This window comes from Bemisia tabaci, chromosome 3 (assembly GCF_918797505.1).
Source record: "Bemisia tabaci chromosome 3, PGI_BMITA_v3".
Classification (NCBI taxonomy): Eukaryota; Metazoa; Arthropoda; class Insecta; order Hemiptera; family Aleyrodidae; genus Bemisia; species Bemisia tabaci.
In genome coordinates this window covers 2,039,749-2,066,239 of record NC_092795.1, presented here as the reverse complement: position 1 = coordinate 2,066,239, position 26,491 = coordinate 2,039,749, and the positions used below count along the sequence as shown (strand labels likewise).

At 36.3% G+C, this 26,491-nt stretch overlaps 1 protein-coding gene across 1 annotated transcript; it reads left to right on the top strand.

Moving 5' to 3' along the window:
* The first annotated feature begins 1,605 nt into the window (after nucleotides 1–1,605).
* Nucleotides 1,606–26,105, top strand: BicC (protein bicaudal C). The gene is made up of 17 exons (XM_019054441.2): nucleotides 1,606–2,069; nucleotides 7,187–7,227; nucleotides 10,314–10,383; nucleotides 10,881–10,960; nucleotides 11,808–11,840; nucleotides 12,406–12,618; nucleotides 13,688–13,927; nucleotides 14,846–15,064; nucleotides 15,666–15,834; nucleotides 16,943–17,059; nucleotides 17,562–17,858; nucleotides 18,162–18,260; nucleotides 18,858–18,953; nucleotides 19,800–19,930; nucleotides 20,288–20,471; nucleotides 21,152–21,271; nucleotides 21,846–26,105. Exons 1-17 carry the CDS (start codon nucleotides 1,856–1,858, stop codon nucleotides 21,941–21,943), a joined length of 2,421 nt encoding a protein of 806 aa, XP_018909986.2. The 5' UTR covers nucleotides 1,606–1,855; the 3' UTR covers nucleotides 21,944–26,105.
* The last annotated feature ends 386 nt before the right edge of the window (nucleotides 26,106–26,491 follow it).

Genomic DNA, 26,491 nt, shown 5'->3' with positions numbered 1-26,491 from the left:
TCGCTTTGAAAATATTGTTTGTGTAAAGCAGTTTAGTAAGAAATAAAGCCCCCCCCCCCAAAAAAAAAAAAAAAATTTAGGAAAAGTAAACATTGAAAAGTCAAGGAATTTTATAGTCTAAAACCGCGAGAAGTCATTGAAATCTCCGGGAATTTTGAAATCTAAAAAAAAAAATGTTTATTTCGATTGAATGCTCAGTTTTAAGGCAATGGCATAGCAACGTGTCGGCCAGATGTATAATATTTTCTGGGGGGGGGGGGGGGGAACTCAAAATGACGCTTAAGTTCAGAAAAGGATGGAGTAAGAGCCGGAGCATCCAACACAGCAACCCGATTTGCAGCAAAATTGCAAGAGGGGACAGGGATTGCAGGATTTCTCAAGCCGGTGTCGTTAGTAACAATAGAGTAACAAGGTTTTGAAAAGTCAGGAGAAATATGGAAAAGTCGGTTTTTACTGAACCTTGGAAAGTTAAAAAATATTTTCCCAGCAACAAAAATTTTCTCAGATCACTTCTCTATTTTCTGATATCAATTGCTCATTTTTGAGTTCTTGTGGATTGAAGTCCTTTTCCCTGTCGTCGGTCAGCAAAATTATTTTCACGTGAAATTAAAACTTACATATTTCCAAAGCCTCAAAATTCAATTGAAAGTCTGAAGCGGGCCGTTATCTCGGAAATCAGGTTGTGTGCATATTTTGTTATTTTGAGAAACTCGAGGTCAAAGGTGAAATTGTGGATATGATTTTTTTAAAAGAAGGATATTTCTCATATTTCACAAGTGGTTTTTAGCGGTCTCATCCGCATGTTTATGTCTTTGACTTGATATTTTCATAGCACCTTGTCAGGATTCCGATCACGGCTTTGGCTCGATTTTTTAAAAAGTGTTACTTAAAAAACTCATGCACTTGACCCTCCAGTTGCAATGTAGCGACTGTGCGAAAATTTTCTCTTATATTTTACCTTTCCTACGAAAAACTGAGCAACATTGTGCTTTGTCAAAGGAAAATTTACAGGGGCTTTTGTAAGCCATACTTACTGAAGCTCATTTTTCTACAGTAAAAGGAAATAATGAGAAAAAACTGAGCAATGTCAAACGCAATCAGGCTAGATCGGGTAAAAATAGTCCTATTTTAAACATTTTTGGGGGAAGCCCACCTCCCTCATCTCTCCAGAATATAACTTTCCCCCCTCAAAAGACGTAGTAAATTTTATAACTAAAAGAAAATCATTCATTTCTGCCATGGTAGTTTCGTTTGAGCCTGATAATGAAGCTGGGGGTGTAAGATGGAGGTTTAACAGTCTCCTCTTCCGTACGTTTTTCAGTCGCGCCATTTCGGCGAGACAAGGCCTCAAATCCAAAGCAAAGGAAGTCTGCAAAAGAAGCAATCAGCCCGGAAATGATGTTCTCAACTGGTAACTTCGACCACCCACTGTCCTTCCTCGGTTTGATAACCGAGGAACTGACAATGAGAGAAACCAAAATGATGCCGAGCTGTGCACCTGGATGAAATTCTATTCGCTTTCAGCGCGAGCGCGGAAGAAAATTACTGCGTTGCGCATAAGAAGATTTTCGGCACCGGACAGGATGGATACCTACCCTATCAGTTCAGCGCACTGCGCATTTCGTCCGAATTTCAGTCGAAGCGCAGCACTCATAACGTCCTGAGTTGCGTTCCCCGAGGCAGCCGCATTGTTGGACCCGGTACTTTGACCCAACGCTGTCTCACCTCTCCATTCCTCGACTTTTCATTTTTCCTCTAAAAAAGTCTCGCATCAGTCGGTTTTCGCAGCTCTTTCGTTTATAGCAGATTTTAAAAACGCGTAGTGAATGAATCAAGTTTTTCAGTTTTCAAGATAATGAGAGGAATCATGAAGCCTGAAGTTAAACCGTCCGACACCCAATCGGTGATTTCCGACGCCGGCACCAGTATTTCTGGCTGTGGATCCAGCCTCAGCGACAATCGCGAGGACCTCCAGGAATTTGCGTTCCGACTGGGCTTGCCTAGCGTCGACCACCTGACCAGAGACCGTTTTCGGGTTGATCGCCGTAAGCTCGAAAGTATGATTTTAGGTGAGTTGGGACTTCCTTTCCTCCATAAATTATTTTCTCGCTTTCCTTTCTTTAAAAGTAATTAATCTATCGTTCTGCCCAGTCTCATTTTTTGTGGGAGTTTCAGGACTAACTTCTAGGGGTGCATCCGCACCTTTTATCTCGGCGCGTGAGACCTAAAAGGGGTGGGGCTTGAGAGTAGACGAACTCAATAAAAGTATCCAAACATCCATAAAACCGTAAAACATCCATTAAATGTTGAAATTTTGGAATTTAAAGTACCAAAAAATTACAGCACTCTCAAGACGAGTCGATAATGGATCGACCAACTGACAATTTCTAGATTCTGAGAATTTTTCCCGAAAATTCTGAGTCGCATCGCTCTGAAGTGCATCAGGTATCAATGTATACAAAATTTATCAGACAATTTTTCGGAGGTATTTTCAAAGGATTCCTCGATGAAGTATAGTAAAGCACGGTATACGACAGCGTGATTTAGATTTTGAAGATTTTTTATTTTCTCAAAATCCAAATAAGTATTATCCATTGATCGATCGATTGACCATCAAATTGGCCTCGACAGTGCTATGTTAACACCTCAAATTTGTATAGTTTTGAAGATAAATCCTGACCTGTTTTATCTTCGTATTTACCTAATTGAAATCCTATCACAGACCCGACAACTGAAAAAACCCTTTTTACTCAAAAATTTTGACCTTTTACCTCGGGTACCAATAAGGAAAGGGCAGCAAGGAACGATTTTTTTCTATTTTCTTTTTTTCCGTGCAACTTTTATTAGTTTTAGCAGGCGCTGTGCCAGATTTCCATCTGAAACCGTGGAGAATTTTCACGAGGTTTAAAATTTTTTTGATTTCATTATTATCCACTCGGATATAGAACGTGTTTTAAACGAGGATTGAGCACCCATTCCTTGATTCAGCAATATCAGTATATTATTTAAATTTATATTTAAGGAAGGAAACGCGTATCAGAAGCTGGCTACAGCTGTATGAACCGCCCCTCCCCCCCCCCCTCCCGGCCCTTACACAGATCAACAGTCTCTTTCAGATGGGATGAATCATAGAATAATCAAGTCCGCGATATCGAACAAGTACGGATTTTTTTGAATAAGTGAGCCATCGGAAGCAATCCAAAATTGTCGCCCGATAGTGTTGAATTTTGCCAATTTTTTTTTTTCGGTCGCAATCTTAAAACGGCGACAGACAGAAGAGACTAGCGGTTTGGATCAAAATTCAGCATTTTTTATGTTTGTTTTATTAATGTATATTCCAAAAGAGAGGTTGCTTCTGTCAAAAAAAGGAGTTAGGATCTGTGCCCCCATTCCCCCCCCCCCCCACCCTTTGGGTGCTACACCCGAGAGGATCCAAAATTCAAGGGGTCCAGTAGTTAGTTGCTTGGGCACTCCAAATATCAAGTGGCTGTCTCAGTTTGTTCAAAAATTACAGCGGTGGTGCGCGCAGGGCCATAGGATCACCCTGTACGAATAAAAGTAAGGCTATAAAGAGAATTTGTCTGCACTTTAACAGGCGGAAACGTAATTGCAACTGCGTGTGTGTGGACGCTGTGCCTCAAACTGTTATCATTCGGAAGAATTTCATTCTCTTCATCCGTCTTATCTTCCGGTCGGCGAGGAAAGGAAAGTTCTCTCCGATCCACAGACGGAACCAGAAACCCAGCGGGGAGAGGGTAGAACTGCCGTGCCAAGGAAGAACGCCGTATAAGCCTTTAGACGTTGCCAAATATCCTTCGTTAAACACCGAATTTACAGGGAAAATTGTGAATATTTTTTCCAAAATTTTCAGACAATTTCGTACGCTATTTAATCTAATACTTCTGAAAATTTCAAAGAAAAATGTGCATGAATGTCGTCAAAACTACATGTTTTATCAAGAAAAATTTGGCAACTTTCGAATGTTCATACGGCGTTCTTCCTTAGAACGGCAGAGAAGGACACCGCATCAAGCGGAAGGGGGGGGGGGATACAGGAAGTCCTTCCATCGAAGGAGGTTTCTAGGACTCCCCTAGCTCATAGGGGGGGGGGGGGGGGGGGGGGGGCTTCTCTGGCAAATTTAGAAAAATAGAGTTGTCATAGGAGCAATTTTGAGCTGTGCTCCGAAAAATTGATCTAATTACAATTTCCAAGATACATCATGTGTATAAAAACGCTACAGATTTCACTTTCTACCCCTTTTTCCGAAAAGTCGTCGATTCTCCCACGAAAGAACGTAACTACATTTCAATGTTGCCAAATTTCTTTTCGCAAATTGAATTTTTACTAGAAGAATCTTAGGAATGAATTTGTAGCTGAAAATTTCCTCTGATCTCACAAAGAAATCAGGTAAAAACTTCGAAGGAAAACTGCGGAGGTTTATTCTTGTCAGAAAGTGAATTGTTTGAGTCAATTTTGCAACCTTCAAATAGAGGTAGGTTCCTTCGTCTGGGGAATTAACGCATCTTGTCGCGGGTTTGGCCCTAGGAAAGTTCGAATTTTAGAGCTTATCATGCGTAGGAAGTCGTAAAGAACTTTGTATCAAGTGAACCGATTTGATCAGAACAACAGTCTGATTGACTGCATTCCAGCTTGTATCGACTCTTCTCATGTTTTATTACAGCTGCAGAGAATTAGAACACCTAACGCCTCGAAAACGTGGGAATTTCCTCCAAATTATTTAGGGTCGCAATAGAAACCTGCTTGATTTTTTGTTTAACTTAAAAGAATTAAATTTTTAGGTAACAACAAACACGGCAGTGTCTAATGCAATCAGGCCAATTCTGCCGAGCTAAGGAAAAACGCCGTATGAACCTTCAGGCGTTGCCAAATTTCCTTTAATGAGACACGAATTTCCTGGTAAACTTATAAGTATTTTCCTTCCAATTTTTCAGATAATTTTGTTCGCAATTTTACCTGAAGTTCCTGAAAATTTCAAGGAAAAATAGTCAAACCTACCGCAAAAATAAACATTTTATCGAAGGAAATTTGGCAACTCTCTGATGTTCATACGGCGTTCTTCCTTACAGCACGGCAGAATTCTCGTAAATTGCGTCCACATGACGAACTATAGCTACCGCTAAATGCTTTTCTTGGTTTTCCGTCCAGTGTCCTTCGGAAACTTCACAATCCAGCGGGTCGATTCCTTAGTTGTTATCGTTTTTTCGTGGGCAGTTAGCAATCGCGGGCAGTTAGCAAGCGGTATGCGTGTTAGTATTGGTATTATTTACAAACTGTAGTTTGTCAAATTGCAATAACTCGCATCGACATAGTAAAAATGTCGTTGATTTTGAACTTAAAAGGCACAAACGCGGCTTGGAGCGCCTTCAGTCCGGGCGATACCCTACGCTTTGCCAGGCTGTTAGTTTAGTTGCCTATCCGAACCAAACCCAACTAAGGTCGCCGATTCCAAAACACGAACTTGAGAGTGTGATAATTGGTACCATTACCTAGAGCACCATTACTATGCATTCAAGAAGAGAACAAACGTCTGTTTGAATTCCAAGCATGATAATCAGCACTGCGCTCTATTTTATTATTTTAAGTACTTGTTTTTTACTCAACGTCTTTTTTACTGTCCGCGACAGATACATCTAAATCTTAGGTATTCTATTTATCGATGAAGGTCAATCGTTGAAAGGACAGCGTTCCAAATCCTCGCTGTCTTGAAATTTCTTTTACAGAAAAACCAATGAACATTTTGGTTCCAAATGTCCATGGAGTCTTAGACAGTAGTAGCAGCCAAATCTTAGTGCTAGTGCTGAAAGACACTCCACCAAGAGAGATTTGTGGGACTCCTCCATCTGCAAAGGAGGGTTCGGGGGATTTTCCTTGTTATCAAGAGGGGTTCGGGGGGGGGGGGCTCCTTGGGAAAATTTTGGAAAGTTGACTCATCTTAGAAGCAGTTTTGAGCTGTTCTTGCAGAAAACTCAATCGAATCACGATTTCCAACTTGCGAGACATGTCACACACTCATTTAGCCAAATCCTTAGTCACATTTCTCGGGAGGCCTCGATTTAATTTCGGGGGCCGGGCACCCCCCCCCCCCCCTTCCGAGTTCCACCCATGTAAATCAGTGAGCTATGGGCAATTTGAGTACTTCATGTTCCTGGTGTAATCATTTGTATAGTTTCCTCCACAATCTATCCCTTTTGAACATGGTGTCCAGGATCGGTATATAACCGGAATTATCCAAGGAATGATATGTTTCAAGAAAAATCAGGGAAACATTGGAAACCTGTTCCAGAAACCAGGAATTTCTGCTTCTACCGCGAAGAGATCATTTTGTTTTCAAATTTTGCGGAAATTTTAAATACCTTTTGTTATTAAGGTTTATGTTATTACACCTGAGTCGCTATTCTTGAATGACATTTTTCAAGCTTTGAATCGTTATAATAATAGGAAATCTACATTGACCGGATAATGTGAACATCAGGAACGCCTTTGGAATTGAAAATTCGAATGTGCGCCGGAGAATCGGTTGAAAGATGAAGCCTTGATACAACTATTACTGCTGCTAGGAAAAAAAAATCAATGTTCTTATCTGGAACTCTGTAGAGTTATACATATTAGGTACTTTTCCCTAGAAAATTCCGAAGAAGTGAGAGTCGAGAGAAACCGTCGGGTTTACATCATAGGGAATGAAGTCCTGAAAATCAAGGAATAAGCATAGTCAAGAATACTAGACACCGTGCATTTAAATTTTTCCCCGGTTCACGTTTGAATAAGGAAACCGCCTCCTAAATTATATTTCAAAACTAATTCTATGATTTGTTCTCGAATGATACTTGGGTGCCCATGCCTAATGAGTTGGAGCAAATTTAGGACGAGACAGCTGGAAGATCGACCATCATTCATTCTTGCATTTTACTGTTAAGTAGTACAAAGTAAACTAAAGACACGTAGGTAATTGCAAATCTCTGTCGCAGTCTGAATAGTGAATATGTTCACATTTTTCCGGCGTGGACTCTTTTCAATCCCACTAATTCTGAGTACCTATTTGTACTAAGTTCTAAGTATGTATACTAAGTATAGGTCTGCGTGCATGCAATGTTGAAATAATACACCGTCTAATATGTATATCTGCATCCTAATAATTCTTTTTTTTTTTGTCTCTTTCTTTTAACAGGGGAAGAACATTTAGAGCCAGCTGACGTATTTTTCCAAAATGTAAGTTAAAACGTAATCTGTTTTCATTGATCATTTAGTTTACGATTTCAGCAATTCCGGGAAATCGAACGTCTTGCAACTGTACTTATCTTCTTGCTCAGCCAAAAATCTGTATGCATCAAAGGCGTCATTTTTAGAGAGCACTTAGGGGAGGGGAGAGGAGGGGATGGGATGGTATGGTGATACCCCTCCCCCCCTTCCTTGCTCTCAATAGTAGACCCTTTTTTGGGGGCCAACATGGTCAATTGTGATACATAGGGCACCCCCTCCCCCTTTCCTTGCTCTCAATAGTTGACCCTTTTTGGGGGCCAACATGGTCTATTTTGATACATAGGGCATTTTTTAGTTTTTTTTTTTCAGTTTTAAGTTTTGTTCCTAGCTGTTCCCTCTCCAAGTAGACAGCTACAAGTAGCCGAGGCTGAGGGAATCTCAGGACGGGTTATCTGCGATGTCATCGAAAGAAAAATAATAACTCTGGTTTCTTCGAGAGTGGGCGGAGTATAATGACTGAATTCATTGAATTCAACTGGAATCTTATTAAATTAGCAGAATGGAAGAGAAAATGAGCACCCATCCTCTCATACTGCTGCAGCATGCCGGCTCCCGCAAACTGACTCTTATCATCTGCTCAACCTCAAGCTGTGACTGCTGCGAGACCCGAGTGCAGGGGCGGACTGGTAGTCGAAAAGTTAGAAGGTGACCTAGATGTGGGGGCCCCTCCTGTCTTTCGGGGGCCCTTCTAAGAAGGTCAGGGGGCCCTTCCCCGGAAAATTTTGAAAATTTAACACTTTTTATTTTCAATTTTAAGCATTATCTGAGTTAAATTCTAAAGTACTTGAACTTCAAAATAACCCATTCTCAGGATTCTTCGGTGGCCCCCTCATCACATAAGCTTTAGGTGACCTTTCGTGTTTCTCAGAGACAAATTTTCAAGGATTTCGGGACCTTTTCGTGACTGAGAAGGATAGAAAAATTACAACATTACGGGAAAAAAAACGATGACCTGAAAAATTTTCGCCGCGGGGGCCCCTTCGGGACATCCGCGGCAAATTGTTAGGAGGGGATCGTCTCCCCGCCCCCATGGCCAGTCCGCCCCTGCCCGAGTGCGTGACACAATGATTTAAAGGTCCAAGTCGGTGAATTGCATTGACGCCAATTTGAAGGAGTTTTCAGTCTCCAATAAAGCCTCAAGGAAGGGACATCCGTCTGTTACACTGCCCTGACCTGAAGGTACCTAGTGTTGTTGATTTTTTCTCAAAAATTGATTAAATCGAAAGTGTCAATTTTGTCCATAAAATCGATTATTCGCAGAAAAGTCAAGCCCAAAAAATCGATTTTCAAGAAAATCACTCTGAATAAAAAATCGATTTTTAGGATGAGAATTGTGCCGTCCGTTTTTCTTAAATTCTCGCCTCATTGAGCGTTGAGTTTCAGTGTCCCTTAAATTGGAGCAATTGCGACGGCTTCCTTCAGTTTTGAAGAATAATGTAGGCTTGTTGCTTCCTTAATTATTCAGGAGTAAAATTCTTGTTCGTAAAAAATCGGAAAATTTCGATTCGTGAATAAAAAATCCATTCAGCTGCAAAATCGCGTGCAAAAAATCAATTCAATTTAATCGATTATTTTGTGCAAAAAATTAATTCAATTTAATCGATTATTTCGTGCAAAAAATCAATTCAATTCAATCGATTATTTTGTGCAAAAATCGGTATCTTCAGAAATTCGGGAAAAAATCAACAACTTTGCCAGAAGGTCGTGCACGGCGTGTCAGCGGCTGAGCATGGTTTGAGGGAAATAAGCGAAATCGGTGGCCAAGGTGCGGAACCGTTTATCTTGGTTTGCGACGTTGCAGACTTCCTGTCAGACTTAATTTTTATTGGAAAACCAGTCAATTTATTCTCTTGAAAACTCCCCTGATTTTTCTTCGCTGTTAGCAGAATATCCTGTCCATATAGTTCAAGCTGTAATGTCGACTTGTTTGGGTGATATTAAATTTCTAGCAAATATTTTGAAACACCGCAGAAAAGACACGTGTTTTTACACTTAGGTCATCGAACGAAATGTAGTCACATTAGGTTTGTTCCGACTAGTAAGGCAGTGTAACAGACGGATGTTCCTTCCTTGAGGCTTTATTGGAGACTGGAAACTCCTTCAAATTGGCGTCTATGCAATTTCACCGACTTGGACGTTTGAATTATTGTGTCACGCACTTTGTATTGGTATCGCAACTTGAGGTTGAACAGATGATAAGTGTCAGTGTGTTTAACGGTAGCGTGCAGCTTGATTTAAGTCGGAAAACTCATGCAACCTGCGTAAAAGTGAAACTCGTGTATACAGCGGTTGCGGTTGGGAGTAGAGGAGTCGAAGATCCGCAAACTTTGGGTTGCAATGCTACCTGCTGGACCTTCGAACGATGCCAAATCTCCTTTGATAAAACACGAACTTTCTAAGAATATGTTGCAAACATTTTTATTCCAGTTTTTTCAAACAATTTTGATCGTGCTTGATACTAAAATATTTGAGAATTTCAAGGAAAAATACTTGTAACTTTCCTCAAAAATGAACTTTTTATCAAAGTAAAGGCAACGTTCAAATGTTTTTACAGCATTTTTACTCAGCACGGCAGAGTACATTGGTGGTAAAATCAGTGAAAGGCTATTTTTCAAGATAATAGGGAAAATTGGAGTGCGGTGAGCAGAAAGAAACCAAGCCATATTAGCTATTGCCACATTCCATTGGGAAATTTACCTAATTTTTTACATGAAAACGGTTGTAGGGATTCTTTTGCAAATCTGCTGTGAATTTTCTGCATTGTATGAGGGAAATCCCCTAAAATTTTGCAAAAAATGCGCACAAACGGTCTGTTTTAAAAGTTAAATTGCTCGTTTAATTTTGGCAAGAGATAATGCGGCTTGGTCCCTTTCTGCTAAGCGCAGTGCAATTGTTGATTGAAAGTTGAGAAACCTGGATCCATTAGAGCCTAACTCAGGTGTTACTTCTACTACGAGGGTGAAGGGGTGTCAGGGTGCATTTCTCGATTTTTGTCATCACACCTCCACTAATTGTTTTGCTTCACTCTTTTCCAGATTATGGAATCTACTGAAACTCGTATAGTCTGGCCTGTCAAATTGAAAATAGGAGCTAAATCTAAAAAAGGTATCCACTATTTCAGCATAGTAAATATTGGTACACACTCGCACTAGTAAGAAATTGAAGCACCATCAGATTTTTATTATTTAAAAGGTTTTTTTTTTAAAGAATTTTATTTAAATATAACGTAACTACAAGTATTTCCTTGTATGTATCTACATGGTTTAAAACTAAAACTAGATGAATTGCATTAATTTTACATGATAATGCTAGATAATACGATGATGATCTTTAAAAAACAGGAATTGTAAAATTCTCTGCCTTCTTTTTTAAAGATATTAATTTAAAAGGGTGAATATCATAACACGTCCATAAATCAAATAGAAAAAAACATAATCATAATATTGAGAACTTCAATAAAACTTGAGGTTACTTAACAAGTTATTACAGTTTTAAATAAAACATGTGTGTATAAAACATAATATTGAGCTGAAACATCTCAAGAATTCCTCGTTCAAGGAGGCTCAAGTCCATCAAAACTTAGTATCTCCTCTTTGTTTCAGACCCTTGTATTCGTATTGCTGGTAGGACTGAAGATGTTGCCGAGGCAAAAAAGAAAATCTTAGCAATTTTAGAAACACGCGTGAGTATATTCTTTAATTTTCATGTTATTCTCAGTTGACTACTTTTATAATATAAGGGTCAGGTCAATGAAAGGTTAAACTAATACCTGAAATGAAAAAAGAAATAATGTCTCGTCACATAACACTTTTTTGAAATTTTTTTACAGATGACTCTCCAGATGTCTTTTCTTAATGTTCCCATTATTCTCCTTTTTTTTCCCTCCTTATTTTCGGAGAGATGTTGCAATCTTTTTGACCTCTTCCTATCTTTTATCGCCATTTTGTTGTCTGTTTCCTATCTTCTTTGATGCAATATTTTTCCATCACTACATCACCTAATGCCAGTCATACCATTTTAAAGAAATTAATAAAAAGCACACACTTAAGGTGTTCAGATCTGTTGCAAAACAAAAAACACTCAAAAAGTATAGTCAGCTCTCTGGAGTGGTAGACCTGTCATTATTGTCAATTCTTCCTGATTCCTCAATGAAGGTCTCTTTAGTTTCTCAATGTTTTCAAACATTACAATGATGGAATTGCAAAAATGTGCCTCTTGATTGCGGTGTTTCAAAACCTCTGTTCCTATTTTAGGTATCCATTTCAGAGGAGACTTAACCAACATCATGCCTTGAACTTTTTACAGAATATTCTTCTCTCAGAGAAGGAATAGCACTGAAAGTTTTCAAGAAATGACATAGTGTAGTTTTCTATTCAGAAAATAATGTATAACAGGAAGTATGCAACACTGCAATCCAATGTATGCATTTCTGCAGTTTACCTGTCGATTTATAAAATTACCTATATTAAAGCTGTCAACCTGGCAACTTGTCTGTTTAATCTCAACCTGTTTTTACTTTTCTTTTTCAGCCATGGGTAATCAACTTCTCCTCTGGTTACAAGGTGAGTGTTTCACTCTCACAAAAGAGATTATTGATAAGCACAGCATGTGCAAAGTCACTCGGAGGCAACATGAGAAAGAAAAATTACTAAAAAAAAAAAAAACCTTTTTGCTCTTATTTAAAAATTGCATCTTTGGCCTCTGCTTTCAGTTTACAGTTAGGTTCTTTTAAGAATATATCCAAACATGTATTGACTTTTCATTACATGCTGCCCTCCCTAGCATCAACCTTGAGGAATTTACCCACTCATCAATGTAAATTTTCCTCTCCATTTTTTGCTACCAAAAGTCAAAAACGGCTTCCGTACGTTTGAGATCAGTTGCCTGTTTCAAGAAGATAATTAGGCAATTCAAAAGAAAATTGACACTACTTACTAAATTCAAAATGTACAGGAATGTTTTACAATAGTAGGAAAACTAGATTTTGAAGTGTTGTGAACCAACATTTTAAAAGTTTGAACATATATAACTCGGAATGCCATTTTATCACTGTTGCTATTTTTTCACTCATATCCTCTCACGAAAATAACATGAGTTAAGTAATGGTGAGAAAATTATTGTTTTCAGGGCTACCGAGTCACTATGAAGCTGGACGTTAGTTACACTGATCACTCACATATTATTGGCAAAGGTGGACAGACTATCAAGAGTGTGATGGAGAAAACTGGATGTCACATCCATTTTCCGGACTCCAACCGTATTAACCAAACTGAGAAAAGTAACCAAATCTCCATCGCGGGAGAAATGACTGGTGTAGAGAGAGCTAGAGCACGAGTTCGGGTAAGTTTTTCAGTAAGTCTTTAAGTAACCAGATCAGTCTGATTAAAGGAAAAAAATACACAAATAATGGCGTGAATAACATCAAACTGAATGTTGGAATCGTGCTGGGCTACACTATTCTGAGGAGGAAAAAGTCAAAAAAGAAAAAAAAATTTTAAATGAAAATATCAGGTAAAGAATGAAAAATATGTGACTGCCTGAAGGAAATTAAACCTCAGGCCACAGATGCAAAATTTTTAGTAAACCCATTTTTGTAGAGTTGGGTTACTAAATCTAATTTTGAAACAATGGAAAACTCTAAATAGCCTTTTTGAAGTTTTGTGAAACATAGCTTTTTGAACTTATAACTTTCAACTGCTATAACTCTGGTTGGGTCTGAAAGGACAATGCTCACAGCACCAGGCAATTTTTTACTGGCTGAATTTTGATATTTTTGACAGTATTTGACTCTATGTTCCTCTTAGACATTTTTTTCCCTCAAGAGTATGGATTACACTTTTTCATGTTTTTGTGTCAATAATTTTATCTCAAGTTTTGGCAACCAAGATCCTTAGATAGACGATGAACATGTAGTTTCAATTCTTTGGCTTTAAATATGATATCTGAGACCAGCTTCAATTAACCTTTAACCGCTTTTATTTCAACCTCTCACAATCCTTTCATCAACATGGTCTCTAGTCTCAGGATTGAATGTATTTATTCATAAGAAAGTGGTGAAATAGTGCTGGGTCCACACCATTTTGCGGGGATAACAAAGCCAAAATGTTCCAAAAATTTCAATGAGAGAAGAAAAACAATTTTGAGCTCTATTGAAAGATTTGGAAATTTTTGGCTTTGTTTTCCCTGCCAAATGGTGTGGACCCAGCATCATTTCACCACCTTATTACATACAGTTTGGGTCATTTCTTAGTGTTTTTTCTTGTGTATTCATAAGTTAAGTAAGTTTAATAGTCTACATATATGGAATGGATCCTCTATTTCAATAGACTTCCTTTGTTTCAATGTGTTCAATTTTATCATTTTTCAGTTCTCCTGTCTCTTATCGTACTGTTCCTTTGATTTGTTTCAGGAGCTAACTCCACTGATATTCAGTTTTGAACTACCATTGCTTGGTGGGATTCAACCATGCCCAGAACAGAACTGCGAAGAAATAAAGGAAGTTGAAGGACTTTACAACGTTCAGGTCATGTTCCGCACAAGACCGAAACTACATTCAACCCTTGTGGTCGTCAAAGGGTGTGAGTGGGAGTTAGCCTCTGTCAAAGAGGCAACCATTGTCCTCATGAACAAATTATGTGACTCTCTGGCCGTAAGTGTTCTTATTTATTTTCTCTTTTTTCAAGTTTTTTATTCATTTTTTCTTTGTTAAGAGGATGTTACTTATTTTTCCTTTTTTTTTAAAAATTATTGTTCTCCTTGCTATCGCCAATATATGCTTACTTTTAATTTTGAAGTTTTGATCTCGAGTCAATGCAACTCTTAAAAAAAGGGAATAATCCCTGTATTGTAAGGGTGGAGCTAGAAAATTTTTTGTTCGACATAGCTGTCCGATCAAATTTTTCGTTTTTAATGAAAGAAAACAAGCTGCTACAATTTACGAAGATTTAGTAGCATGATTTTTTCCTCATTTTCTCATAAAATTATACAGGAACTTGGAATTTTAAAATTTTCGCTACTTTTGGGTCTTCTCTCAAAAACAGAGATATAAGTGAAAATCTTGGAACATCACAATGAACTTACATTTTTGCGTGCATCTCTGATCGCCCTAAGAAATACTTTGATTTTCTATTCTATTTTTTGAGTGTTCAAAAGCAAATAGGGAAATTCTATTCGCATTGCCCTTGTGTATCAAAACATGATGCCTCCTTGTGATATGAAATCATCAGCTCATGTGTCAGCTTATTTTGTTCCAATCTTGCAAAATTGCAGAATTTTTTGAAAACAGGGTTGACAACACCTTTCAGGAACCAAGAGAATTTTTCCTCCAAAAGAACTAAGTAAATTTTGTGGAAAGAGAAAATAAAATTTACAGCCTCTTTGCATCTCTGCCAATCTTAGATAACGGAGGAGAGAATGGGTCACTAAGAGAAGAATTTTCTGGATTAATTCATTTCAAGACTGGGCAAGGACAGTCTCTGACTTTCTGAGACGATCTTGTACTTTTTCAAAATTTTCCAGGATGATGATTGTGAACTTACAAATCATTGACCTTCTTCATTTTTTACAGAACCAGATGCCTGTCCACATGAGCATGGAAATTTCTCCAATTCATCACTCTGTAGTCTTAGGCCGAAATAACACAAACTTGAAAACCATCATGCATCACACTGGTGTTCAAGTTATGTTTCCTGATGCCAACGATCCCAATATTCCTTCTCTGAAGAAGAGCTCAGTTACGATCACTGGAGGTATAAATCAAGTATACCTTGCTAGACAAATGCTTTTGGTAAGTGTCAGTGTCAGGATTCAGTTTTTTCCATCCTTGTCTCGGAAAGATTTACATAATCTCCGAAAGCTTTGACTATGTCTGAGCCTCAGTGGCAGAAGGTTAAACTCCGCAGGAAACTGCTTGCCTGAGTCCCTCTGACCTCATGTGACTAAAGAACTTCGGCTGGTCATACTTCCTTATGACATCAAGAAAAACCTTAGAGGCAGGAAAATTTCGAAAGTTTTTCAACATTGTTTTATGTCAGAGGTCAAAGTGACAATGTCAAACATTGTGTCGCGTCGTTCTGCACAAAATTTTCACACAGTGGGAAATTTTTTTAAAGTTTTAGAATTGGTTTTCTGTGTTAAAAAAAGAATTACAGAATTCAGATGTGAGGTAAAAGTTAGAACTGTTCGTAAGTAAATGGAGGTTTGGTCAAATTCAGTTTTGCATTGCAATCAAGTCTCTCTCACCTATCCCTTCTTATGTCCAAATTTATTCTGAAAAATGAAAGCAAAAGTGTTTTTTAGCGAAATAAGATTTATTTCTCAATGTTTGTGCAATAGATTGCTACTTCAAATTATTAATAGAGTTAACTGAAATTCATCCTTTTTTACAGGGTTCTCTTCCAATGGTTATCATGTTTGACATAACAGGAGATACAGCCATGATATCCAATGAGCAAATAAATGAACTCATGCATACATTGGATGTTGTCATCACAGTTCGCTACAAACCAAAACAAAGCGTCACCTCAGTGTCCATCAGGGGTGTTGAAAGAAATGCCAGTGAGTCTTTCTCCCATTTTTCTCCCATTTTTCTCTGTCGCAAGAAAATAAAGTTTTTCATGGTTTCATTGCTTTTAGATGTTTAGAGCCATGTAAAGGCATTGTGAAGTAGAAGCAAATTATTTTTCTCAATCAGACACAGATTTTGTCTCCCTAAATGGCGGGTCATCGATTGGTGATGGATATGGTTTTTTGGTCTGCAACTTTTCTTGCCAATAAGAAAGCTGGAGGTTGGAGATACTTCCGATGGTATGCAATTGGTGTGTCAGACAGCATAAGCAGTACTTGCGATCAAAGAAGAGATTATATAGTATACTTACGTAGTATATTTCTGAGTACATTTTTAATTACAAACCATAATTTACAAAAACCCTAATTACTCATCTCATTTCACATCATCACAATCCCGCAAGGCCACGAGGAGGCACAGTTAGGTCGCCGACCGAAAAATTGTCCAATCAGATGAAAGGAAGCTCCCAACCTCCACCTCGGGAGCAGAAGACAACTTTTTGCTGCCGGTCTTTGATGACCAAGCTCTGATGGTCCACGTTGGGATACCAACAGAGAATGTACTGTACCGTACGCAGAAGATCCGAAACAAAATAAAATGTAATTATGGTATTTCCGACACAAAATCTGTGTCCGATGGAGAAATAAAATTTGCTTTAGGTAGGTAATTTACTTCCAAGTTTATTTTCTCAACAAGAGAGTGTTGTAAAGTCTTTCTTAAACTTCTAAGGAAAATTCCTGTTTCAACTTAAGAATTCTTACTCAAAATTTCATGTTAAAGTGAAGATTACTTACTTATTATCGAAAAATAAAACAAAGTGGGAGAATTATCAGATATCATAAGCCGACAAGCAATGCTCTTTAAAAAGAAGAGTCTTCTACAAGTTACATTGAGGCAAAAACTCAAGTAGTAATTTATCTATTCAACTGTAAAATAGTTGTTTTATTGTGCAGGAATTTCTTCTTCAAAACACCAAATGTGTTTAACTACTGAGATGCAGTTTTTTTCTGCAAAATATTTTAGTATTTTAAGGTCATCATGTTTAGCACTTCTTTAATGGTTACTGTAATTTACTCATCCTTTAATTTTGAATTTCAGGTAATGTTTATGAAGCGCGTCGTATACTATTAAAATTGAATGAACCATCGATAAAAGCCGTCATCCCCGATTCTTACAACATTCCATCACCCACTCCATCATACTTATTCAATGCGGGTACGTAAATATGATTGGACTTTATTCTCAACCCTTTGTAATTTGTCTTCAGCAAGTTCTCATTAGAGGCTCACGTGAAATTTCTCCGGTACAGAGTTTAAAATCTGATAAAACTTTTTCATTCGTCCCTCACTTGAATTTCTGATGTCAACAACAATTCTTCCACGAAGTATTATCACAAACAGTTTTCCCAAGTTTTCTTTCTATCAACTAATGTAGCTCCAACTAGTGCTCAGCGATCATTGTTGCCTTGAAAGTCCTGAAGAATACAAGGTTTGGCTTTTACTATAATCCTAATTGAACAACATCTTACCAAAATAGAACTCTTCATAGATATATAGGGAACTGTTTGCTTTGGACTATCATGTACAGAAGACTTGTATCAGTCAACTGGACATGTCAGTCAAAAGTAAGTAAGCATCTCTTTGCTTTATGTTAAATAATTTAGCAATTTTTCTCGCTCTTATACATTGTCTGATCTTTTTTATGTGATTGTTTTCAGGATTATCAACCTCACCTGGAGCTGGACTCAGCAATCTTTTAGACAATCGATTCAGTAAAAATAATAATATTTCTCCCATAAATTACAACATTTTGAACAGCCGCAAAGTGTTCCCATCCGAATTGTCACAGCTTCCATCATCAATGTGGCCCTTGATGCCCAACCTAGCTCCTCAATTTTTCTCTCCCAATCAGCGAATGCATCATCAAGAACAGCTGACCGCAACTCTACAGAATCATCAAGATATCTTATCACAGAGCTCATTGTCCCTTCCAGACATCAAAGATTGCCAAGGAGGTATGTCTTAAAAGGGAACTCTCTGAATTTATATCATCACTTGACTTACTTCTGATTCACGAATATATTTTGCCAATCCTCAGGACTTCTGTTTTAAAAATGTTTTAAAAAAATGTCGACATGTCCTCATTATCTTGATATATTTTCTCCAAAAGATTGCGAGAAGAAGTACTTGTATGAAAATAACAGCTTTTCTTGCTACCCCAATTGACAAACTGGAACCAAAAAAGATGTTGCAGTAAAAATAGATGCTCTCTCTAGGAGTTAATTTTGGCTTAAATGGATTATTTTTTGTTTTTACAGCTTATTCTTCGCTTAGTAGCAACACGAGCTCATTATCTAGTCCTACCGCCAGTCCTCGTAATGTTTCGCCAATTCCTTGTGCTCCAGAAAATAAATTAGGTGAGTGGGTTATCCTTTCAATTAATCGTAAGTCAATTTTCTTCATGCTAAGAAAAATAATCCTTTTTTTATCATCATCATTACTATAAGCTTTCTGACCCCCTGATTTTCATTTTTTTCACAGTTCCCTCTACCGTTTTATGAGCCGATTTCCATGATTTTTGCTCCTATTGAAAAGTGATACCCTCTAAATGAGCCCACTCCACTCAAATTTTGGAAATATGACTCAGCGTGTTTCCTATTATCCAATAATATCGTGAATTCTTCCATTTAAGAAAGTAAATGTTCATTTTTTGTCACAGTTTATTCCAAAGATCTACCGGTAGATTGATTTTTGCGGCTATTGATAGAAAATAGTCTGTAGAAGAGCCCAATCTATTTAAATTAATTCACGGGCTGTGCAGTGGCCATGGGATGTACTTTTATATGTAGTGTCAACTGTGTTTGTCATTTGCGCCAGCCTAAAATTTTTGAAGGCTAATATTTTAGTCAAAGGCTAAATGATTGAATCTCAAGTTGAAAGTCAAATTTTTTGAGCTGAAATGGTTCTTATCTCAGGCTTTTCTTTTTACTATTGTTTGTGTTTTTTCTTTTCAGATTTATCCTCTCTTTTAACAAATCTCACTGATGAGAACGGTTTTGAACGCCCCCTATCCATGGACTACAATGCTGCCAAAATGAAAGCATTTCGAAGTAAGACTTTTTCATCCAAACAGAATTCATGCAATAATTTGACAAGAAAACAAGAAAATAGATAAAATAGAACCGAAAAATTAACTTTTGTTTTGATCCATTTTCTAGAATTATTAACATTGGGTTGCCGGTTAAAAACTTGATTCACTCATGACATTGATTAATCATTCAATTTTTTTAGAGACCTGAGGCTGAAGTGTTTTTGTCGCCTCACAAAATGCTGTAGAAGCAACAATGGGAGAAATGGGAAAAAATCTTGGAAATTTGCAAGTGCTGTGTTCTCTGATCCTACCTAAACAATCAAATTCCTGTAGCATTTTTTATTTTGCGTAGGAATTTTAAAATAATCTCGATGATGAACAGAAATAACCTTGAACCAATAGAAAGAACATTGAATTGATGAAGCACAAGTACATTTCTTCTACGTTGCAGCAAAATTATCTTTTTCTAGAGCACCTTTATAAAGTTTGAATGAAACGGAAATAAAAACAGAATGTCCAATGGACGCACCTGGCAGCAATATATCATCATGCTTATATTATAAGTCAACAATTGGTCTTGAGGAAAGAACTGAGTCACATTTTGGAAAAAAATATGAGTTATGAGTAGTTTGGAGCTTCACCCGCAGAAAATTGTCTTCTTTCCAAAATTTAAGAGAAGAAATATTTTTAATGTGGTAGTAGGAGGTGAGCTCCAACTTTAAAATTGAGTCTCATGGAGGAATGAAGCCTGAAACCTACCATTCTCGAGTCCAACTTGATTTAACTCCGTTCCTTTCTCTTAATTTTGAGCCACATGATCTGTTTATTCTCATGAAGCTTGCAATTTTTCTCTGTTGGATTTTAGCTGTCCAAAACCAGAATGTTTCAGCTGGTCGATTGCGCATTCCGACAACCTCCTGGTGTGGGTTAGGATTCAGTCAGTCATCGCCCACCCATAAACTTAAAGAACAACTCATGAATGATAATTTACCCATGGTGAGTTGAAAATACCTTTTTTTTTTTTTTTTTTTTTTTTTTTTTTTATAAAACTCTCATTACTCTACACCCGAGGTTTGTTCAGATGGATGAAGAGTTCTGCGAGATATTCAGTAATTGGATCTGCTCTGTAACACGTGTAAACATTTCTTTAACTAGTCACTGTTCGGAAGTTCTCTCAATTCATCAAGCAGAAAAATTGAAAGAAAACGTGAACTCGTACTACTAATTACCGCCTTTTTTAGTGATCAGTATGATTCTAGCAGCTCTACTTGCAGAAAAGTAACTCATTGATCTATTTCTCACCGCTAACACGGGGTAATATGTGCGTCTCATTTTCTGTTTATCTCTCTCCAGACTCAACTTGAAGATGCTAACAGTAGTAGCCCAGCTGCATCTGTTTGTTCTGACAACGATTTGAATTTTGCTGTCAGCAGTTACCTTGATTCAGCACCTGGTGCGACGTTAGACTCTGTCTTCGCTGCTCAAGAGAGAGACATCACTTCATTATTCATATCCCTTGGATTTGAGAAATATATTCGTAAGTTTTATAATCTCTCCAAAACTGTTTACTGTCTATACAAAGAAGGGTCTCAGTGCCTCAATTCTATTTTTCAGAGATGCAATATTCGTCGAGTCCGGTACAAAAATAGGAATTTGTGTTTTTGACAGGAAAATCTCTTGAAAGTCTGAGATTGATTTCCAAGCAGGCCAGTTGATTCTTGTCCCAACATTGGGTGTAAAGTTGTTTATGAATGAGAAAATTTTGAACCGCAACATGTCAAATGAAATCGTAAATTACCTCTGGACGGCAAACTTTGTACTATCTCAGTTCCAGTTTGATTTGACATTTTTTGGGTTTGTTTCTGCATACCTGACTAGTGAATTCTTTCTCAATCAGTTAAAGAGTCAAAGAGATCAAAGTCACATTTTTAAGTTTTCTGGCATTGAAAGTCCCTCTTTTTGTGGATGATTTTAATTCATTTTGTATTTACAAAGAAAGTATTGTCTTTCGTGTTTGGATTTATGAATGGGTGCATGAGATCTACAAAAAAGTCTTGTGGCTCAAGGTTGACAAACACCTGAAGCACACTTTCGAAGGAGCCACTCAACACAAAATTCACTGAAGCAGATGAGCGATAGCAGCCCCTAGGAACACTGATTTGATTTTTATTGATTTTATAATTATTTGTTAGAAACGGGAATTTTATTTTGTTACAGCTCTTTTCAAAAGTCAAGAAATTGATCTGTACACCTTTATGACGTTATCTGACTGTGATCTTAAAGAAATTGGTGTAAATGCATTAGGTGCTCGCCGAAAACTTCTCTTAACCATTGCTGGTAAGTTCTTGTCTTATTTTTCATTCCCTGAGCTTTAAAATCGTCTGCCCCTTTTTTAATGGAGGTTGAGGAAAGAGTAAACATTTTCTGTTCAGCAAGTAACAAGATTTAAATTTCACCCAAAGCAATCTCTTTTTTTGACTAATGTTATTAGTCCAAGCATTTTCAAGAAAAATTCAGCACTCAAAAATATTCTACTGCTCAACACTCAGAAATTAATTTTGCTAATCTGTTCAAGTATTCTTTCCTGTTTGGTGTGAATACATGAAAACAGATAATTTTAATCTCTCTTTAACTAAAAAATCTGTTTGGCTCATATACTTGTAGTTAACCATTTTGCGGTATCAATGCTATGAAGGGCTTTGCGCCTCTGGTGTGATGCGTCATGTGTTACTCTTATTATTTTATTTTATGGAGTATGATGAGTAAAATTCAGAAATTGTTGATGTATCCACCAAGCACCAAATACAAATTGGATGAAGAAATTTTATGGAGCAATCAATTGTTTACCGTATTAAATGGTTCATTTTACAATGAGTAGATATTTTAATAATGCTACTTTTAATGTTTACAGAATTGAAAAAACGTAAGAACAGCGGATTGGCTTTCAATGGTAGCGCAGCTCCCGGAGCAGAGCGAAAAGGCAGCCGTTCCAGCCTTGTAGATTGGTAATTTGTATACCCATTTTCCTAGTTTGTAAATAGTTGGATGTAGAAGCAGTTTGTAACTATAGTTTTGCCCAAGTATTTGGGATAAGACAATTTTGCGAACTTTCATGAAAAAAATTAATTTTATATGTATTTTCTATCCGTACTTAGATGTTAGTTTTTAACTTGATTTTGGCTCGTATGAAGCCTCTTATTCAATTTTTTTTACTTACGTATATTTTACTGAAAAGAACACGTCAACCTGTGCTAATTTTACCGTGAATTTAAATTCAATTTCCACACTTTGCTGACCGTAATTTTCTTTCTCCGATTTTGGAGCCGTATCATGTACAGTGTGAAAAATGTTTAGGCTCCTTAACTCATCAAGCTCAGAAGGATCATCTTAAAGTTAGAGCGGATTTATTTATTTTGTTTCATAAATAATTCCAATACTTGAAATAATGTAGACATTTAGTTTAAATTTTTACACAAATAGCGTTTTCGAAGATCGTGCAAAAATTCCCTGTTCAGTTTTTAAATACATCGCTAATAATGAATTTCAATTTTAATGCGCATGAACTGTTTTGATCATTCATCTGAAAATCTTTGAAATTAGGTTCTATTGCAGCTGCTGTAGTCCGTTCACTACTTTTATTAGATTTACAAATTGTTATTTATGAATTTATTTATTTATTTATTTATTATTTTACAGAGTTCTCAACAAAAAAAAAACTTATTTAATCATTTAGTTAACTCTTTTACAAATCATACGTATTGTTTGTAATTTTTATCTATATGCATACTTAGTTAATTACTACCTTTCTTTAGACTTAAGCTGCTTGAATCATTGCAAGCAAAGGTATTTGTGACTAAATCTAAGTTGGCTTGACCTTGCCGACTGTGAGACAGAGCTCGCACATCATACGTTGAGATTAATGTCACTTAATGGTCCCATTTACCAGTAAGCAAAAACAAGTGACGCAACACAAGATGTGTAAACTTTGATATGTGGGCTTCTATCAAGAAGTGAAAAATTAGATTTTTGATCGTTGATCACGTGAAGATAAATTTCTCTTTCTTTGTGTGGAAAAAGTAGCCAAGTTCAATTTACTGTTTTTGTTATCAATATTGATGTCAAGTTATTTTCATATTTTAATTTGTAACATGTGTCTTGAAAAAAAAAAAAATTGTAAGAATTGAAAAGTATGTCTCTGAAAATTTACGACTGGATCAATTTTGAAAGAGAAGCACAGAAACAAGTGGTTTCTTCTTGGTCTTTGATTTTACTCAGTCCTTAAATTTTTAACATCTTGACCTTGCGTCTGAGAACACTCATCATTTAAACACTGATGCGTAGACTTTGAGTTTATCTGAAGGTGTGTTCAGAACATCACACACAAGCATAACCTTACGGGACTCTGTTTTTCCCCTGAATCTGCAGACATTTATCAAATAGATCATTCACAGTGCGACTATCTCTATTTTGTTGCCTCTTAAACGTCTTGGAAGTTACAGCATTTATAATTTGACAAACTCACTCAATTAATGTGATGCTTTCAAAATACTCAGTTTCATGTACTTTAACATTTGTCGTCGAAATAGTCATCAGGGTATGCTTTCATGTCTGCCAAATAACAAATTCAGTGACATACTGTAGGTTATGAGGGTAAAGTTTTGATTTTTGCTCACTGAACCTACTGATCCTAGAAAGAATCCCTGTAAGAACTCAATCCAGCACCAAGTGTCTCATTTTGCAAGAAATCATAATTGTTTTTTCTGTTTTTGTTTGAATATTTACTTTCTTCCTCTGAACAACTGAATCAAACGTTAAAAGAACTGTTGCAAAGACTTAATTATACCCTTTGATCAAAAAGATAATGATTGAGTAGCGCTCAGACTTTCTCGTAATCCTAGTGAACAGTGAAGAAAATTATTAATCGAAAGCCCAGAATCAATTATCCAAAGATATGAAATGAACTAAATATGTTTTTCTTTAATTTATCTAGCCACCCCTCTCTTTGAATATTTGTCTTTTTTTCATAATGCAATCTGTTTATTATCGATAGCAAATAATTTCTTATATAAGCCATGCTCTCTAATTTTTCTTTGTTTGTGTTTCCATCACTCCTCGGAACAATTTCTTAGGGAATACTACTAGCCCTTGAATATTATTTTTCATTGTTTTCTAATGTCGGATTATATTTTGTATTGGTTGAAATCAGAATGGGTTTTCCAATAATATTTTGTTCAGATTTCTCATTGCGAAAATCTCCAAACCCAATTTTCGTTGTTTCATGAGAGGATAATTAGTTCATTTTAAGTCCTTGTTAAATGCTTTTGCCCAAATGCTCTGTGAGTTTTCAATTTTCTCACTTGTTTTTTGTCCTCTTTTCAATTTTGATCCTTTTGTTTTTTTCCTTGCTTATTGATATTGTCTTAATGGCTAATGCTTCACGGATAGTTATGATTTGCTGCCTCCATGTGTCTTTAAAGAATATCAAGTGGTCAGGAACTCTTAAGTGGGTAATAACTTCTCAGGGAGCATCTGCTTTTATTTTTCATGAAAAGTTTAAGGGAGAAGAAAACAAAGATTCTATCACTAACTAAATTTTAAGGATATCTTTCTAGATTTGTTATGATTTTCACAGATACGTTATACTAAATATTTCAGAGAATCCTCTTATTTCAAAATCCTTAACTCAGTACAGCTTTGTGCAAGTTTGTCATTTTCATTTTATCCCGAAAAGAGTTTTTTTCTGAAAGAAAATAAAGTTACTTCTTGATTTTAAATTTTAAAATTAATTTTGCATCACTGATTTTAATTGAAAATCATACTTTTGAAGTTTTGACAAATACCTTTTAGAGCAGCGTATTCTATGTGTGCTGTATTTTTTTACAGTATCATCTGTATCCAATTGACTATAGCTTATAAATTTCTTCAAGTATTTAAATATCTTATCAATTTATGATTTCTGGAAAACCCGAAACCAGTATTAATGTCTCCATTTGGGAAAGGAAAAATTTTATGTATCATGAACATCTTACTGTTTTGTTAAAAAGTTTCAATGCTCATCTTTCTTTAATTTTTTTGATTTACCTGTAAGTGTTTCTGTCACCTCCTTTTCATTTTCCGCTTATTCCTCTTTTTTTTGTTTGAGAACGAGGTATGACACGAAAAATGCAATCAAATTTTTTTAAAAAAAACACCTCTCTTTGTCTTGAGGCTGATGGCCTTTCTTATCGAAAAGAGAGTAAAAAATTATAAAAAAATTAAAAAAACAGAACAAAACTAAACAAAAATTTATGTACTTAATTTACGCCATCAGAATTATTTTTGTACTGTATCAACAATGCATTGATTGTACTATGAAATATCAGTCTTTATTTTCTTCTAGAAAAAACATCACTGAAAATGTGTGTCCTGATATTTTTATTGCTCGGCCATGTTGATCAATTTAAGTAGTGTGTGTGATCTGATGTTTATTGATATAGAGGAAGAATGAAGCCATCAAAAGATGGCAATTCTATTATGAGGTAATGAATGAAATTTGTTCAAAAGGTTCTTACCTTAGTGTATTATAATAATCTAGATTTAAGTGAATGAATTTCTGAACAGCTGTACTAGAGTTTCCAGTCTTTTCAGTCTAGGATTGCCCTGCTAGAAATAAATAGCAAGTCACATCAGGATTTTTCATGGAAGATAAAATTCAAGCCTTCGGTTTAAAATGATGAATAACTTTTAATAAAAAAAGAATGCTACGCCTGAAGATTATAGAAAATTATCATGGTTTTAGTAAAACATAAAAAATTGAAAGCGTATGCTATTTGGACAATGCCTGACGTGACTCGCCATAGTCTTTTGATGAGTTTGAAAATGCTCCTTTAGTTGAATCAAAGACCAAGCCATCTGAATCTTTAATTGCAGAAAGTGTGAAAACTATCATTTTCACACCTTTAATTTTATGATTCTCCCTTTTTTCCAGCAGCCTAATCCAATTTCTGTAATGAAATTTTACTCCCAGGTACCTATGCGAAAATTCTGTATATTAGGTCAACGCTGTATTTAAAATTTGTTTGTAAGTATGTTTACCATTCTTTTTGTAAAAATGTATCATTGCAACAAATTTTGATTTGCAGTAGCAACTTTTTGATACTTAGCTTTATTATATAAATCTTGAATCCCACGATTTTTAGTCTTTTTTTGTTTTCCTCCTCTCCTCCAAAAAAGGTATTTCAAACCCTGTCTTTTATTTAGTTTTCTGGTTTATTTCTATAAATCAGCATTTCGTAATCATCTCGTGACTAATCATAGGAAAAGAGACTTAGGCACATACATGCTAAAACGTACTAAATTAAGTTGCTCTTTTTCTCCACAGATTCTGATTTTTTTTTTTTTTTGACGTTGTAGACTTTGTCATTCTTAACTTTTTCATTGGAAAGCAAGTCAACATTAAGTAATAAGAATTTCTTAAAAACTTCCTTAATTTTCCTTCTCTACTGGCACTATTTTCGGTGTATTTCAAAATACTAAATTTGCTTTCTCCATTTGAAAAAACAAGATAGGAGCAGAAAT

What these genes read in the sequence shown, in the direction of transcription:
- BicC (XM_019054441.2), top strand. Translation starts at nt 1,856, where the DNA reads ATGAGAGGAATCATGAAGCCTGAAGTTAAACCGTCCGACACCCAATCG. An exon ending in ACTTCTCCTCTGGTTACAAG is followed by an intron (nt 11,841 to 12,405) that starts GTGAGTGTTTCA and finishes TATTGTTTTCAG; the next exon opens with GGCTACCGAGTCACTATGAA. An exon ending in TTGCTAGACAAATGCTTTTG is followed by an intron (nt 15,065 to 15,665) that starts GTAAGTGTCAGT and finishes CCTTTTTTACAG; the next exon opens with GGTTCTCTTCCAATGGTTAT.